Raw genomic sequence first — 17,581 nt, forward strand, 5'->3', positions numbered from 1 at the left:
TCAGAGTAACAGCAATGAAAAATGTGAATCAAAAATCAAAAACAAATAATGAGAATGAAGAATATCAACTAAATCCAAACTGATTTTCTGACTAAAGGCCCTTCTGGGAATAGGATGGGGCCCCGGTTCAGAGCGTTAAACTATGGTCGATTTTTAGTGTAGAGGCTAAAACCAGCCCACACCCTGAAGGCCTGAGCACTCTGTAGTTCTGAAACACCACATGTGTAGTAAACATTACCTGCCAGTGCAGAAGAAAAAGTGCTGTCGCTGCAGACAGAGTCCCTGGAAGTGTCCGCTACAGAACAAGACTTGTTTTATTTTGATCCATCAATCTCTTGATGTATGACTCGTATGACATGTTTGGTTTAAAACTCTGTCTGGTTAGCAGATCTGAGAATGGGTAGCAGGGCATTACGCAGACTTGGCATGCTTTTGTTCAGCCTGATTAAGCACTATTTACTCATGTTTTTGATCTTTTCTGTGTATTTGTGATGGAACATGAAATGCATTTGATGTTTTTTTTTCTGCACATTCAAAGAGATCTGTCAGCTGAGTGGCATCTCACAGATTTCTGTGCTACAGTTAAAGCATTGATGAGTGTGTTTTAACATGACTTCCAGCTACAGGTGAGGCACTCACTGGATTCACCTCAACACGTGAGTTCAGTGGCAGTGTCAGAACTGAATTTTTATGTACCAGTGATTTTTCTTTTTTGTTTTCCAAAGATGTTTTTATTTTTTATAATCAGCCAATGGCAGCTGTTGTCACTGATGCCAAACAGATCCATTGTTCTAAAACAATTTTTAATCAGTTTGCCGCTGACCCAGAATAAAGAAACCATATTGAATGGGTTCAGTTTAAAGTGTTTCTTCATTACTGTTTTCATGTTCAGTCTGATGAACAGGGTTAGGAAGACCTTAAAACAAAGCAGAGGAACCTTGCTCACCCTGTGGGGTTTTGAACCATGTGACCACGAGCTTGTTCTGCATAAACCGTCCAGGTCAGGTCCAGAGATGTGATAAGTAAAAGGGGATTTTTTTTATTTGACTCAGTTATTAGGAGTTCCACTGTCCTTGTTTATCACTTCAAAAATTGTTTTTGACATTCTTGATGGGAGTGTTTCCAGGAGGTTAGTGAGAACGTTGCCCCAGGTGATGAAGATGTCTTCATGGAGGATCATCCACTGTCTGGACCTGATGTCCATTTCTGTAAACGTCCCTCTTCATCCATCCCCAAATGTTGTCAGAGTGATTTAGATCAGGGGAAAATCAGGATGGTCCAAAGAGTGAGCTGATTCCTCTGGAAGAAGTCCTTTGTCAGGCGCCCATTGTGACCTGCAGTGTTGTCCTCAGTCATGAAGGAAGCCCCCTGCAACATCTCCACAGAGCCAGCCGCCGTTTGACGCCCCTGACCAACCTGAAGCTTGTTGGAAACGAGGTGAGGTGTATGACATACATCTAAGTGTTAATTCTACTGTTTTCCCACACTGCCTTGCAGGGTACCTTTAACTGTGTGCTCAGTCATTTTCCCACACTGCTATCCTGACAGAGCTACTTTTCCACACTGCCTTACAGGGTACCTTTTACTGTGCACTCAGTCATTTTCCCACACTGCTTTCCTGACAGGGTACATTTTCACACTGCCTTACAGGGTACCTTTTACTGTGCACTCAGTCATTTTCCCACACTGCTTTCCTGACAGGGTACCTCACAGATATAGTTTGTCACTCAAAATGATGTCTTAGTTCTAAATTTCCCAAATACTTGAATTACTTCTTGTAAGAAATGTGATGCTATCAATCTGACCAAAATACCTTGAAATTATTAATCTGACTCCATTCTCCTCTCACCTCTTTCCGCGCAGTTCGTTGATGGGGAAGGATCAGGAGACGTCCTGGTTCTTAGTTGAACACAAATTTATTAACAATAGGTCAAGAATATGCATTTACAGAGATCTCTGGTACAGCCTGTTCCCTACATGTTGCAGAGACAGTTCATGAGACTGACCCTGACTCTCTCTCTCAGCACCAATATATAGTCACTAACAGAGTTTCTCTAAGGAATGTAGGTTGAGTCATCTTCTTATTGGCTCTCCAGGTGTTGTCCCCCTCTGATTGGCTGCTGGCTGTCTTCTGTCTCTGTCTGTGACTGGCATTCATCAAGTGGGTGATCAGCCCCCCTTCACTTATCTGTAGAGAAACTGTTAGACACACAAATCTCGCTTCCTTCCTTCCTTTAATTGTTTACCTTCCTCACTTCGACTAAAACACCTCAACTCTAAAAAAGTAATTGCTGACCTGCATTATTAGTGTTACACAGTTACTTCTTTTTATTATTGGGTATAAACATTAACTTCTCTTGTGGTCACTCTCTACTCTGGGTGCTCCATAAAATCCCAGAAATCCCCAGCCCCCCTCAAGTGTCCTGCAATACATACCCCAACAATAAGCACATGTGTACAACTAAGTTAGTAAAAGCACATCTGTATAGTATTGCTAATAAAAACATGTCTACATAGGCTATATATATATATATATATTCTTTGAAGCTCCATTGGTCCATTGAAGAGAGAGAGCTCCCCCCCACCTGTGCAGCAGTCTTACTACTCCTAAGAGCATCACACTGAGAGTGTCAAATAGATTGCACAGACCTTTCTCTCTATGCGCTGATTAGAAAAACTCACCCAATATGATTCCATCTAGATCCACTTTTGATTGGAATCTGTATCTACGTCAAATACCACCTGCACCTACTACTGCCCCGGTTGATTTGAGGCCGATTAAGCTGGCAATACTAAATACCTGCTCTGTGGCAAACAAATTGTTCATATTGAACAATTTATTCTTGTCCAAAGAACTAGATATTATGTTTCTCACAGAGACCTGGCAAAGGGATGATGAATATTTGTTTATGAATGAGCTCTGCCCACAAGGCTGCTCTTACGTTTGTGCCCCTAAGACCACAGGCCATGGGGTGGGCTTGCTGTGCTGTACAAGGACTGTCTCTCCTGCCCAAGGGTGAGCACGAAAGCTTACACCACCTGAACTCCAAGTGACTAAGGCTTGGCGTGCCAACCCTTTTAATTGTGTCCTGGATTACCGCCCTCCTGGTTCGAATGGCGCTTTTTTAGCTGATTTCAAAGATTTCTCTGCTTCTATAATCAAATTTGAGGAAATTCTCCTTTTTGAAGATTTTAAATTGCCTGTAAATGACATTGCGTGCACTTTTGCTGTAACCTTTTTAAAAGTCACTGATTCTTTCAATTTCATCCAACATGTCAGTGGCCCAACTCATATCAAAGGCATTACCCTCGACTTGGACATCACTGGCTCCAATAAACTGCCTGTGACTGATCATTATTGCATTCTCTTTCAGCTGTCTTCCTTGCTGCATTTTTTTCACTGATGGTGTCAATCTGCTGCTGACTCTACTCCACAAACACAATCTGTACAATCTGAATGAACAGGTCAATTTTTGTAAAACCACTGCTCTTTCTCTCAAAGAGAAACTCTACAACGTGTTCCAAACAGCCAATCAGCATCCAGAAACATTTCTACAGTTCAGCAGTGATCCAGCAGCATGTGAGCTCAGTGATCCTGATCATCAAACGTGTACAGGTTTCTCTGAAGGGTTCTCACCTGTTGAACTGAGTTAAGCTCAGCTCACAGACACATTTCACCTTCATGTGTGGAGAAAAGAAGCTGCTGCTTTGTCCCTCCTCAGTCCTGGTGTCTGTGTGTGTTTGATCTGAGGACGCGGGTGCATCCCTCTAACTTCAGAGGGACGTCAGAACTGGGCTAACCAGTGGCAGAAACCCAGTCAGTGTCAGCTTAGTCACTCCTCACATGATATAGTTCTACTGTCTGACCACTAGATGGTGGTAAATAACCTTTTAATGGAACAAACAGCAGCACTGTCAAAGTGATGAAGCAGTGGGGGGATCACACTTATACTGGCCTTCCTGTTGGACACTGCTGACAGCGGATCTGTGTTGTTCGTTTCTTGTGATATTTTTGTCTCTTTTTTGTAATCTTTGTATTTAAAGTGGATCATTACGTTTAATGGCTCATTTGTTGGTCATGGACACCAAACTGGTTGTGTCTTTAGTGATATTTTTGCTGTTTTTTCTCCTGTGTTTTTCTTGAGATCCTACATGTAACCATGGCCAGATTGTTTACATGTGAAAGCAGCTGTTAGCAGCCTGTAGCATGTCAATGCTAACTGGTGTAAGACCTGATGTTTCCCCACAAGGTGAGGAGAAGGAGGTGAGGACGACGTGCTGGTTTTCAGATGAGAGCTAAGAAGTAACGACATCAACCTGTCCTTCCATCCATCGTTGTTGGGAACATAAGATCTATCTCCAATAAGATGGACAAGCTAGCTGTGCTAACCCAGCAACAGAGGGAATACTAGAAGGCAGGGTAGCATCATGCTATTGACAGACATGGCTTACGGAGCTAACATCAGACACGAACGCGATATTGGAGGAGCTTCACCTGCTGTGAGCAGACAGGATCCAGGAGACAGAGACTGAACAGACTGCTGAAGAAGCTCAGTCCTGGACCCTGTGGAGGTGGAGGCTGGCTGAACTGAAGAATGATGGACAATGATGGACAAGCTGTCAGCATCTATTTTCTTATGGACCTTTTTGCACTTTCTTTGCACTTTCTAAATGTTGTTTTCTTGATTGCTGCTGTGAATTTTCTATTCTATTCTATTCTATTCTATTCTATTCTATTCTATTCTATACTTAGCTCAGTTTGAATGTATTTACTAACAAGTAACAAAAACTCCTGCAGACCCTACTTTTAAAAAATAAGTTAATGAGCCTTTATTTTTCTTTTTTGCAACATGATATGATGTATCAACAGTATCTAAATGTTTACTTAAGTCTTGAGCTTGCATTGTCGTCAGGAGAAATCACATCCAACCCTAAGTGTTCCTTTCTAGTATAACTTTGACTATTGTGTCTGTGATTATTATGAATGTTTATTTATGAAAGCTCAATAATACTAGGGAGCCACGCATTTCCGGATTTGAAAAGGAGAAACTCTGGGGAAGATGCACAAAGCCACCAGGGGGTGGTAAATACTTTATCAAAATAAGAGGACGCACTCCTCCTTTGCATAAGTAGATCCAGCGCAGGTTTCCCCCAGCAGAGAAGAGCGTCATTGTGACTGTGGACTGCAACCAGAAAGGACTCAGCTGTTTTCTTGTTTTTGTTTTCATTGATTGGTTCTTGGTTGTGTGCTTCTTCTTCTTTTTTTTCTTTTGTAAAGAATGCAACAGTAAACTGGCTCTGACAGTAAGTAATGGATTATCTTTATATTCATGAAAACACAGTTAGGGATGATTTTTGATGCTTCATTGGTCTGATGTGTTCAGGAGTGGTACTGGACTTTGTTTTGTGTGGATACATTGAGGTTCAGAATGGCTATGAGTGTGCATGTTCTGTGTGTATCTGGACAGATGGATGATCCCTGGAGGAGCCTTTAAACATCCTCCTCTTTGCTCCATTTATTCTACGTATAATGTCAACATACTGTTTGCAAAATGTATTCATTAAAGTGAAAAGATTCAACTAAGACTAAGCACAGCTCTTCTCCTTCATATAGAATATGAGCTTGTTTCTTTTCAACACTGAGACATGGTTAAAGATGTGTTGCAGGCTCTGTCTTGTTTTCTTCAATGTTTTGCCCAAACTGCAATTTCCCAGCACGCTAAGGTCTCTATATTTACTCCTTGACAGTGTAACTTAAACTTGCTCATTATTCCAAACACAGAAAAAACCAGCTCTAAACTCTCTTCTGTCAAAGTTAAAGCTCTGACAGTTAATTAAATAAAAATTGCTGCTCCAATTTTGTCTAAAAAAAAAAAAAAAATTATTTATAACCACTTATTAGAACAAATGTTGTGTTAAATGTGTTTTAGAATTATATGGATATAAAAATCATGTTGATTCTGTGAACTTAAAATCAGATTTTTAAAACTATAATTTGCATAACATTTTTAGTGACTGTATCTAGAATGCCTTCGTTTCAGATCATTGTGAGATGTGAAGTCCCCAATGAAAGAAAATAAACTTCATCACTTCACAGGGGTCATCAGAGGTCACAGGTGACTGTTGGTATAAACGACTATCACATCAGTTGTTACTGTGCACACTTTCCCATCAAGTTTTTTTTTGCAAAATATAACATACTTCACTTCATTGAAGGCCCGTCCAGACTTTTTGACACATTTGATTTTGGGAAAATTGACCAAGGTCCAGCATCTTACCGACATGTAAGAGTCATAGCCCACATAACAAACAAAATTAGCCTCCTCCCGAAGTCATCCTTCTGTTTCTGAAATTGATTTTGGAAGCAAATCGTCTGTCGTGGCCATATTAGAAGTGGGGCAGGCTAAGTGTCTGCACTAACAGCTACAGGCCGCTGAAAGCAGTGAGTGCTCTTGTCCAGAGATTTCCAACCTTTTTTTGGGCCATGACCCCAGTTTGACATCACTGATTTCACTTAAGTTTGTTTGTTTTTTAATTATTGGCTTTGGCAATGTGTCTTTTTTTTTTAAGTAACTTTATGCCAATAAAGCTTATTTTGGATTCGAATTTGATTTTGTTTGTTAAGGCCTTTGCACACCAACAGTGATGAAAATAAACAACAAGAAATTGCAAAAAATTTGGAGGCATCATATTCAACCTCAGCAGCTCTCTTCCAAACAATGTCTCTACATTCGTTGTCTTTGTAGTTTTTATATCTTATGTTACAAAGAACCCAGTACTGGGATAGTAGGAATAGTACTGGGACGCAAACACTTTCAATGTTGAATGTTTTCATATGGGACTAATCAAGAACAAGCGTTTCGATTGGTCGGATGTGCACTCGTAGCAAGCAAAACTTTGGTAAAATCAACCTTGATCCAAAAAAATAAAAGCTGCAACTTAGCTCAGCAAAAGAACATTGCTGGTGTGAAAGCTCGCATTGAAAAACAGTAGGTTTGAAAAATAAAGAAATCACATGCAAAACGTTTGCGCGAAAATTATGCATGTGGTGGGCAAAGGGCTTTATACTGTGCTGCAAAAACAGAGTGGCCAGGATTAGTGCACAAAGAGACAATCTTATTTCCCTGATCAGGATCAAGGCTTTATGTACAGGGCTGAAACCAACAATCTGCCATTTAAGGAATTATAAGGGCTACTCCAACAACTAGATTTATCATTATTATTATTCATTCAAGAAAGTGAAAGTATATAATATAGTCATTTCAGACTCTTTGCTGTTTAAATATTAAAAGAATATTAATTAGTTCAATCACTTTTTCTTTTCTTTTTTTTTTTTATAAGTACTGGACATTCCATGCAACTCCATGTGGGATTGCGACCCCAAGGTTGAAAAACACTGATGTAGTCCAAGGGTGGGTCTCAAAGTGTTAATTTCGTGCCTCCTCCGTCCTATCTCCTCCACGGCACCGGAAGTACTGTCTAAGTCACCATTTTGAAGACTGTCCCAAAGCGATAATTGCACTTGGAGGAGAGAGGAGAGAGGATGGAGGAGACTGATCGGAGGAGCTATGATCGAGGAAACACAGGAGCTGGCTTTGCAGAAGTCTTTTCACTGACAGACACGCCCCCATATTGAATATCACTCTCTGATTGGACGCTGCAGCAGCTCAGACTTCTCTACATGAAACTTCAAAAAAACAACGGAGTTTAATGAGAGAAAAGACGAGCTGAGAGGATTGTTCAGAAACTGATCATAAAGCTGGTAATAAAGTGTTTGTTGTGAGTATAAAGCACAAAACACTGAACACAACCATCACCAAATCGATATAACGGAGGATTAAACTGAAAAATAAAATCTAATAAATAATATCTTCCTGAAACACAACACTAGGTTACATTAATACGTTTCAGAGTTCACGATCTAGATAAAGGCTAAATAATTCATAAATAATCTCACAATTACGCATCTTACTGGCAAAGTAATTTGTGTGCTTCTAAACAGCACACAGAATAAACAGAGAGCAGGTTTTCTTCATGGTAACGTGTTTGTTAAACAGGTTAAAGGAACAGACAAAGCTCTGTTACTGTTTCTGTTTGATCAGAGTTATTACAGCGCACATGAGCAGACACACAACCAGCTGTTAGAGCTGACTGACAGATGATCCAGAGGTGATCAGCTGATGATGTCATCACTGAAACCCGTCGCTTCATGTGACGCTCCGAAGGAGAGGATGTCCCATTGCTCTAAAAACCAATCTCCTCCATCCTCTCTCCTCCCTTCATTTCCTCGCGTCTCTCCCATCATCTCTGGTGGGAGGGACAAAGACACAAGTGAACGACACAAGTGGAGGAAGGAAGGATGGAACTTTATTGCTTTGAGACGCAGCCCAAGTGCAGTCCTGAAAATCAGGGGGTCAGTCTGAGTTCTGGACTTGTGCTTACTGGCTTCGCCCCTTTTAGTTGCATTAACACTAACATGGTTGCTGCCCACATGAAGCATGACAGAGTTGTTGTTGTTGTTGCTGTTTCTTTTTGCTGCGAGCTTAAGAGTGATGACACGCTCATGAGTTTCCTCTTTTTTTTGTTCCACCTGATATTTCTGCGTCTAAGACAGAGAATACAAAGAAGACAGGGACATCGTTGTCGTGGTGACTTTGACCCGAGGGCCTTTCCTATGGTGGCCAGCCGATGCCTCGCCATGGGCAACGGTTCGATTAAAGCCCCAAAGGCAGAAGAGAACAGCTGCATGGCCTCCATCCACCCAGAGCCTGCTGGTCTGGAAACTGAGCTCAGGTTAGAACCAAATCTCATGACCTGGGGGAACCCCTTTGTAAGTAGACCGCACTGTAAACCCTTCCCAACCCTCATGCAGTTTGCAATTGTGGTAAGTTTTTAGCAGAACAATCAAACATTTAGACCTTTTGGATTTGAGACTATGCACTGAATAGTGCGCTGTGCGTCAGTGGGTGTGGGGACAGGGTTGAATGGTTCAAGAACTCCTCCATCTTCTTCTCTTACTGAGTTTTTGGTAATTGTTTTCTTTAACGTGTAGTTAATTCTCCTTCTCAGGATGCGGATCACCCACTTGGAGGCAGAGCTGGCACTCAGAGACCAGGAATTCAGAGCCCAAGAGATCCAGCTACACAATCTCAAGAGAGAACTGGAGGCCAAGATCTCCCAGATCGACAAACTCCAGGACGCGATTGGCTACAACAGCAGCCTGTGCTGCTCTTCCCCTGCTTTGTGCCAGAGCCGCCGTCGGTTCAGTGTCATTAACCAGGGTTCCAACCGCTTCCACAAGGTGGCCGTGGAGGTCCATCGCAGGCTAAAAGCAAAGGAGGGCGTCTCTGCTGAACCCACGTCCGAGAACTTCTGTGGAGGATTCAGACAGACGCATATCTCCACAGCCAAGGCCGTTCGCAAAGACTCAGTGTAAGTTTAAAACGTTTAAGTTGAAATTCAGAGAGTTAGTTGAATATGTGCATAAGCTTTGAGCAAATTAAAGAGGGGGTATTTTGCCTCTTTTAGGCGTCATGCCGTCCCCCCTGCTAGTAGTTGTACATTATTTACAGCTCAAAAAATATTATTTTTCTCTCGTTGCTGTTTTGGAAACCCCTTATTTCAGCCTCTGTCAGAAACACTTTTTTTAGCTGGTGTTTCTTTAAGACTCTCCGCTCTACAACCCCCCTTCTCTCTGATTGGCTAGCCTTCTTGAAGCCTGTCAGGAGCAGGCTTTTGTGTTTGAGGACCGCCTCTCCGATGTGTCATGAACCTATTAAGAGATCCTTATGTGACGACCTTTTGGTTTAGGTGTCTTTTTTTCTTCTGTTTTTTTAGTCTTTTCAGGTGACTTTAAAGGTCCAATATTGTGCAAAAATCACTTTAATAAGTCTTTTAGCGAAATTTGTGGGTCTTTGGCTTTCCTCCCAGCCCACAAAATGTGATATTTAATGACAAAACCTGTACTTAGTAGTGCTTGTGAATGTAAAATCCTGACCCAAAACTAGCTGTTTGGATTTTGGGAATTTGCCGACGTCAGCGATTCCCTTTTTTGACCAATCAGAAGCAAGTCTGACCTGATTGGTCCACTGGAGCAGATACCTCAGACCCTGGAAATGTGAGTATTTTAAATGCCGTGTGCTGTGGAGAAGATGTAAGAGCTTTTCCTCAGTGTACCCCTTGTCTCTGTGTTAGCTTCAGGATGCTAACTTTATCTGCAGTTAGCCTGTTGTTTTAGCCTGTAATGTTACGGTAAACGAGCTTCGCTGTTTTCTAAACATTGTGCACTCGGAGCCTGTGGCGCCGCTCTCAGTGATGCAGAAGAGCAGGGCGGTATCAGCGGTGGCTCATTTACATATGAAGGTCACGCCCACTAAATCAGAGCGTTCTGAACAGAGGGGCTATGAGAGCCTGGAAACAATGCTGCTGTGCTTGATTTATTGGCTTTTTGGACCAAAACATGTTACTACCATTTTATGAAGACATCAATGATCCATATCAAACTGCAAAAAAAGGAGCAGAATATGAGATCTTTAAATATTTGGTTTGTTAAAGCTTGAGGCTTCTTTCCTCCTCGGAGTACTTCCAGTTTAAACTGTGTTCATGTTGTCCTCAGAAGCAAGTAAAAACACTCTCTCAGCAGACGCCATTGTGGTCAAGCCAAACTGATGTTTGACGGAGAAGGAAAAAGCTCTCACAGTCTTTTGTTATACCGCCAGACATGAGAAAGGCTCTATTAGCATAGCTGGGACAAAGACACAGAGCAAACAAGAGGCCGTGTAATCTAAATGCACAGGCTGGATCATTATGAGCTTCAATTACACAACCCATGCTGCCTCCCTTCCCCGCTCCTCTCAGACCTTTTCAGCTCCCTCCTTCACTAGGCACTAGAGAAAATTATCTGTGTGATGTGCTAATCAGGGATCCACATGGACATGCTCAAGGAAATCAAGCAGAGGTGGACCCAGATGTATATTTTATTTTAAATTCAACACCCCACAAAGATAATGTCTAATTAAAACAGCAGTGTTCAGCCAGAGAAACAAAGTAAAACCAAAGAGAAAGCTCGATATGTTATGCCTATAGTCAGGTTTTTGGTATTATGAAGCTGGCTCTCTTACCAGAGGGTCCAGTACCTTTTAGTTTCTGTAAAAACATCATGAAGAACCCAACTTAAATTCAGCCTCAGATTATGATAGACTATGTAGAACCTCTACTAACAATTCTTGGTTCCCAAAATATATTTCAAGTTGCCCTTTGATAGCAATGGGAAGTTTTTGTAATGTTCTCTTAACATTACGGGCTCTAATTTCGTGGCGCAGCGCAGGGGGCGCAAGCCTGGCGCAGCCTGCGCAGTGCTAATTTCGTGCGGCGCACCGCCGTGCGCTGCCAATTTGACAATTTGGTAGACCGTCTGCGCCGAGATGGGTGTGACGGTGCGCCAGGGGGAGTTGACGGCGCACCAGGGGGAGGTGTCAGCAGATTCATGTTGGCGCAGTGACAATTTCGTGCCAAAAAAGTGCGCTGAAAGCTCGCCAGCTCCAACCTGGTCTATCCTCGGCGCAAGGCGGAGCGCACCCCACGCAGCTGTAATTTGGTGACAGGCGCACATGTGCGCACATGTCATCAAAGCCTCAGAGGCAGGTTTCCAGAGTGTCAGGCACATTTTGATGCAGTAAACAATCACAGCAATCACTATTTCATGTAACCGTCTGAACCAGCATATACATTTGTATCTATATTAACTGTCCCGTCACATCTGATGTCAGATTAAAGCCGTTTGTCATAATGGAAAGTTAACCTGATGGCAGCTGGAAGTTTGATGCACATCTTACAATTAAACAATAAACAGCCTTAACATCTGATACTGAGTATATATCTGGTTCTCTTATTTCATTTAATTCAAAGAAAAGAGGGAGAGAAAAGACGAAGAAAAAAGAGACAAAAGAAATGTATGTCACTCAGGATTTACCCGTGATTTCCCGTATTTCTCTGTTTTAGTCTTTATTTTTAACGTGATCTAAAAAGATGGAGTACAATATTGTAAGGAGGATGAGGTGGAGACACTGGGAGAGTATACAGTATATCACCAAAGGTTCTGCTATTTGGTGATGACAAACCAGGAGTGCAGGTGGATCAAAAGTATTCTGAATGGATAAGCCAGCTGTGTAACTGCCTCTTAATTTTTTACTCCTATTAATGACAAAGGAACAGATTAAATCGTTCCAGGAGCTGGCCCACATGGTGACGCGCGTCGTGTCCTCCGATGCGCCCCGCTGTCCATTGACCTGCTGCAGGCACAGTGGCTCTGACTGTCTCCGCTACCAACACGCTCTCCGTGGTGCTGGAGATCACTCAGACCAATCAGATGCTGCGCCCCAGCTGCAGGGCATTTAAAGGCGAGGAGAGGCGCTCATTTGATTGGTGAAAACAGCGCTCGGCTGTGTTAAACCCACTCACGGCTTTTCTCCTCCCTCTCTGCCATTTGCACGGAGGGAGGCGTGGACGCGCAGCTCTGCGCTCATGTGCGCCTGTACTGCGCCTCTCTTGGCACTGCAGGAAACTTGCAAAGTGCGCCGGTCACGCCCTGTGCGCACGGCGAAGGCCGGCGCAGGGCAGGTGCGCCTGCGCCTGGTCTACGGAATTAGAGCCCTACGTGTTTCTTAGATGTATGCTTCCCTCAACATTCCCCTAGCCTTTGAGGAACGTTAGTTTTTGGTTATCCTTTGGTCAAGGACAATGACACATAGAGAAAAATAAATAAACAAACAAATCAATCAATCAATACAATTGCAAAACACCACCACCAGTCCAGGGAAGTAAGACAACAACAATGGCCTTTCAGCAAAAATGACTCCACAGAAGGAGACAGACAAGCCGTGTAGCACTGCAGATAGCCTGTTAGCATCAAGCTGAGCGGAATCGCACATTTCTGGGCTTCCTGCTTGTGCATCATAATTCTTGAGACTGTAGGAAAAACATGTCTTACTAAGAAAGGTGTAAATTTGAGTGAAAGTGAATTATATCATCCAATTTACAGCATTCAGTGTTGATCATTAGATAGTTTTTTTTTTTTTTTGCACAAATAAAACATGTGTTCCTATGTTTGTTTATATTTTCTTAGTATATTATATGACCATATGATAACCCTGGGCTAAAAAAAATCTGTTGTCCCCAAACAACAGTTTAGCAATTTAATTTGTCATAATGTTGTAAAAAAAATTACTTAAAAATTAATGATGAACCATATACCAGATGAAAGAGAAGAAGTGAAAGTATCTTCAATCATCCAGCAGTGAATATTCAACAATAGTTTAACTTATTTCGTGATTGCTCAAAATCTGTCCCCAGTTTTTGTCAACAAAAGAAGGTTTTGTTACAGGAAATAACAATACTGCTTGCATCCTTCCATATTTATGATACTTGCCAGTTATAATATATTTACTCTATATGAAGGTCTATAATATGTCTTGAATATTTATTTTACAAATGACTTAAACCATTAATGAAAGTAGTTGCAACATTCAATAGTTTTATGTTTTTTCACAAAAAAAAAAAAAACAAACATTTTCAGAGTAGTTCTATTAAATTCTATAGACGCATAACATAGGCAGGATTTATCTGTTGCAGAGCACAGAATAAGAAACAGGGAATACCAAAAAAAGCAGAGACTGAAAGTATCCAGACAAAATGAATTTGATCTGTTTGATAAGAATATGCCAAGCTGCAACCTCTGGTCTGAAAGTATGACACAATGCAGCAGTGCTAAAATCTACACTTTCTTAATTGTCTACTTGAGGCTGGCTACAGAAGTATGGGAAACCACATTGACAAGAACGGCTCCTTCCTACCTGGGGTCCCTCATCCAGGTCTACACTCCTTCTCACCCACTACGCTCTGCTTGTGAAAGATGCCTGGTGCTCCCAGCCCAGCACCGTACTAAATTGAGACCAAGTGGCAACCTCCGGTCTGAGAATATGAGACAATGCAGAAGTGCTAAAATCTGCGGTTTCTCGAGTGTCCGCTTGAGGCTGGCTCCAGAAGTACCAGAAGTCACATACACACCAAGCCAAAAAAAAAGCTGTTTTCACTGCAGAAATTAAGCTTTTTACAGACTGGTTCAAAAAATGTCTCCTGTCCGAGTTGCTAATTTTACTACCGGCTCCTACTGTACAGGGGGTGAATTTTTTTCTAACTCGGTCGTTCAGAGGATATTAAGATCGTGATCCCCCAATAAGAGGCACAGCTGAGTCTTGATCACTTGACCGACAGGCGCCCTATGGCTGTAGGCGAAGCCCTTGCCACTACCAATATGGCCGCTATAGACGATGTGCTTCATTTTCTGTTCCAGAAACAGATGGGTGACGTTGGCGAGACTACGTCCATGTTTTATACAGTCTCTGATTGAGACTTTCTGGTCTACAGAGTACTTCCTGTGTGTCACTCTTGGTGTTTGTGGAAAAAAGGAATCCAACTGAGCATCCAGGATGACCAGAGGTCCGACAATAAAAACACTTCATTTTAATTAGGAAAACACCCCCTCCAAGACACTTGTAATCATAACCTTGACTTGATGTTGTCCTTCTTTGTGTTTCCTTTCCCTCTCTTTCTCAGCGCCAAGAAGCTCATCAACAGCGCCATCTTGAACAATGACTTCCTGAAGAAGCTGGAGGCTCAGCACATGAGGGAGATGGTGGACTGTATGTATGAGAAGGTTTACAGTGAGGGTCAGCTGGTCATCCAGGAGGGGGAACCTGGAAACTACCTCTATGTCCTGGCAGGTCAGCTCAGTGTGACACACTGCCTTACCACACAAAATATATCTCCTCATTATCTAATTCAGTTTACTACTGCTCATCTGGCTTTAGTGTCAAAAACATACATTTAGAAATCACATTCTGTACAAAGTAAATGACCAAGTTTGAGACTCTGCCTGGAGTTAAAACAGACCAAAGTAGCTTTTTATTTTAGCCAACCATTAAATACCACAGGCTACAGTGTTATGATAGAATAACTTATTTGATTTTAAATCATTACCAGAAAATGAAATCAACCTCATTAGCAGGATTTTATAACCTCAGGCTGTTGGTGCCACAGGTTTACGTGCATGTTGGAGTTCTTTGTTCATCCTCTCTAAAGGTTTGTCAGAACTCAAGATCTCCTCCATTCTGACCTGCCTGAATGTGGGTGTTTGGTTTGGCAGAGGGGATACACAGTTCTTTGTGACATGAGGGACCGTTGTTCTTGATTTGACCATTTATTGAGACCTCCCACACACAAAGGACATTAAAAAACATAAAATACAATAGAGAAAATAAATTTACTTTAACAGCATACACAGTCCAACTTACCTGAGTATAGTTCTCCTTAATAGATGCCACGTTATATAAGTAACCTGGTAGCAAAAAGTCTGATAGCTTAATGCTAAACACAATAGAAAATGCCATTAACAGGCTAACAAAAGTAGTATTGATAGTATTTTTTATCTGTGCAGAACCTGTGCCTTGATGACGGATTCACATCTTAATGACAGATCAACATTTACAAGCTTGAACAAGCTACTTAAGATAAGATAAGATAAGATAAGACAAGACAAGACAAGATAAGATAAGATGAGATGATCCTCTAATTGTCCCAAAACAAGGAAATTGTAAAAACAACAGTAGCAAACAAGAAAGTGTATGGTGAAAAACATTACAATAAGAATATAAACAACAAAGTAAATAAGAAGTTTAACCTTGGAAAAAAATGTGTACAGGATGATTTAACCACAAGAAATGTGAGAAGAACCAATATACAAGTGTAAAATGTGTTCAGACTGAGAACATAGAGGTAAAAAGTCTTCTGGAAGGGGTGAGACATGTTGTCCATTAGAGACAACAGCGTGGTCATCATTCTCCTGTCAGCCTCCACCTCCAGGGTCCAGAGGGCAGCCCAGGACTGAGCTGGCCTTCTTCATCAGTCTGTTCAGTCTCACTCTTGTGTGGCCTGTCTGCCTGCAGAGGGTGAAATTCTTCCAATGTGGTGTTTTCGTCTGGTGTCGTTGCTGTTAGCCATGTCTGTGTAAATAGCATGATGCTGCAGCAAAGACCCCCAGGAGTACAGGACAGAGCAGAGTGAGCATCAGGGATAGGGGTAAACTATATGGAAAAACATTCATAGTAAAGTAACTCCCAGTAAGACTATTGGCTCAGTGAAAACTAAGCAATTAAAGGAAAAAAAATACAAAAGATGTGGAAAGTCAGTTATATTGACTGGAACTCACTTTTAGATTTCAATATTAAGTCACCAATAATCAGACGACAGCCTGGGCTGTACATGCAGAGAGAGCAGGGAACATCTAAACTGTATATTTTACAATATAATTTTGTTGAATGTTCATATCTAGATGTAGATATGATAAATCTTTCAGCCCTTATCAGTAACAAAACATATGACACTGATAAAATCAGACACGGCATAAACAAGGGGCTGGATGGAGGTGGGTTGTAAAGCAGTTTAAAGGGAGAAAAAGCAGCTAAAGCAGTTTAAACAGAACAACCATTGATATATCTATGTTGTCATGTGCAGATGTGTGGGGCTGCTGCTAGGATCAGCTGATGTACTGTGGGCTGAGCTTGACTTTGGTCTATCTGAACCACTGCTGTGCTCATTTTCACATTTTATCATTGATGAAAAGTACCAGAGGTTATGACTGCCATTGGTTCTTGACTGTGACTGTGTTGACATTGAGAAATGTCAACACAGTCAAACTGTAGGGAGACCAGTGCCTCTCAGAGAGTTCCTGGACTGTGTGGGCCTCTGGATCTATGCCCACAGGCCTACTTGGATTCCATCAGTGTTTCCCCCACACTGTCAGCCTGAGACTTCATGTTTTGTGTTGCAGCTGAGGAACTGAGTTCACTGATCCCAGCTTCAAGAATAAGTCTCCTTCATAGATTGGTTTAGCTCATGTTATGGGCCTTGAGGAGGAATGAGGAAATGCCAATCAAAACAAAGGACTCACCCGTCAGCTTTCCTTTTTAAGAACAGCTGTTTTTCACCACTGATGGTTGGTCACGGTGCCCCCCAGTCCCTGGTATCCACTGGTATCCAGTGCTTCGTTGGTGCTTGCTAAGCACCAGTTTTGAGCACTTGGAGCAAGAGCTTTGTCTGTGGAAACACAAAGAACCTGTGCTACCTCAGGCCCTTGGCTGGAACTAGCTCTAGCACCAGTTCAGTCAGAAAGACTGAAAGTGTAGCTAAGTGTTGCTAACTAATAAGTGAAAATACTCATTAAGCATGATGCTAATATAACAAAATGGGAAACCCCTTAATAAAACAGCAAAGCTAAATTAGCACTTTTACTATTTTACAAAACTGAAGTACAAATACAGTAACATACACAAAATCCTTTGACTTAAGCTAACTCACATTAACATTGCGGCCTCAGTACACCACAATCTATGAGAAACAACAGATAAAAAAGGCATCCGGAAAAAAAATGTTGGTTGCTTATATATGAAATGTTTGATGCACATGTGCAGCGTCTGTGTGATTTTTTATCTGTCATGAAGCCTCTCCTGGAGAAGAGCAGTCTTGA

The 17,581-nt window shown here is 41.7% G+C and overlaps 1 protein-coding gene across 1 annotated transcript in view; it reads left to right on the plus strand.

Annotated features, from left to right (window-relative positions):
* Positions 1-5,182: 5,182 nt before the first annotated feature.
* prkg2l (protein kinase cGMP-dependent 2, like) overlaps positions 5,183-17,581 on the plus strand; it is a 38,486-nt gene continuing 26,087 nt past the window's right edge. Inside the window, exons 1-4 of the mRNA XM_074675809.1 lie at positions 5,183-5,304; positions 8,611-8,793; positions 9,070-9,432; positions 14,614-14,780. Coding sequence (XP_074531910.1) covers positions 8,675-8,793; positions 9,070-9,432; positions 14,614-14,780 — 649 coding nt within the window. The 5' untranslated portion in view covers positions 5,183-5,304; positions 8,611-8,674. The remainder of the gene's footprint in view (positions 5,305-8,610; positions 8,794-9,069; positions 9,433-14,613; positions 14,781-17,581) is intronic.

Source organism: Halichoeres trimaculatus, unplaced genomic scaffold (assembly GCF_033239565.1).
Source record: "Halichoeres trimaculatus isolate MK-OKI-2021-1 unplaced genomic scaffold, fHalTri1.1 fHalTri1_scaffold_8, whole genome shotgun sequence".
Taxonomy (NCBI): Eukaryota; Metazoa; Chordata; class Actinopteri; order Labriformes; family Labridae; genus Halichoeres; species Halichoeres trimaculatus.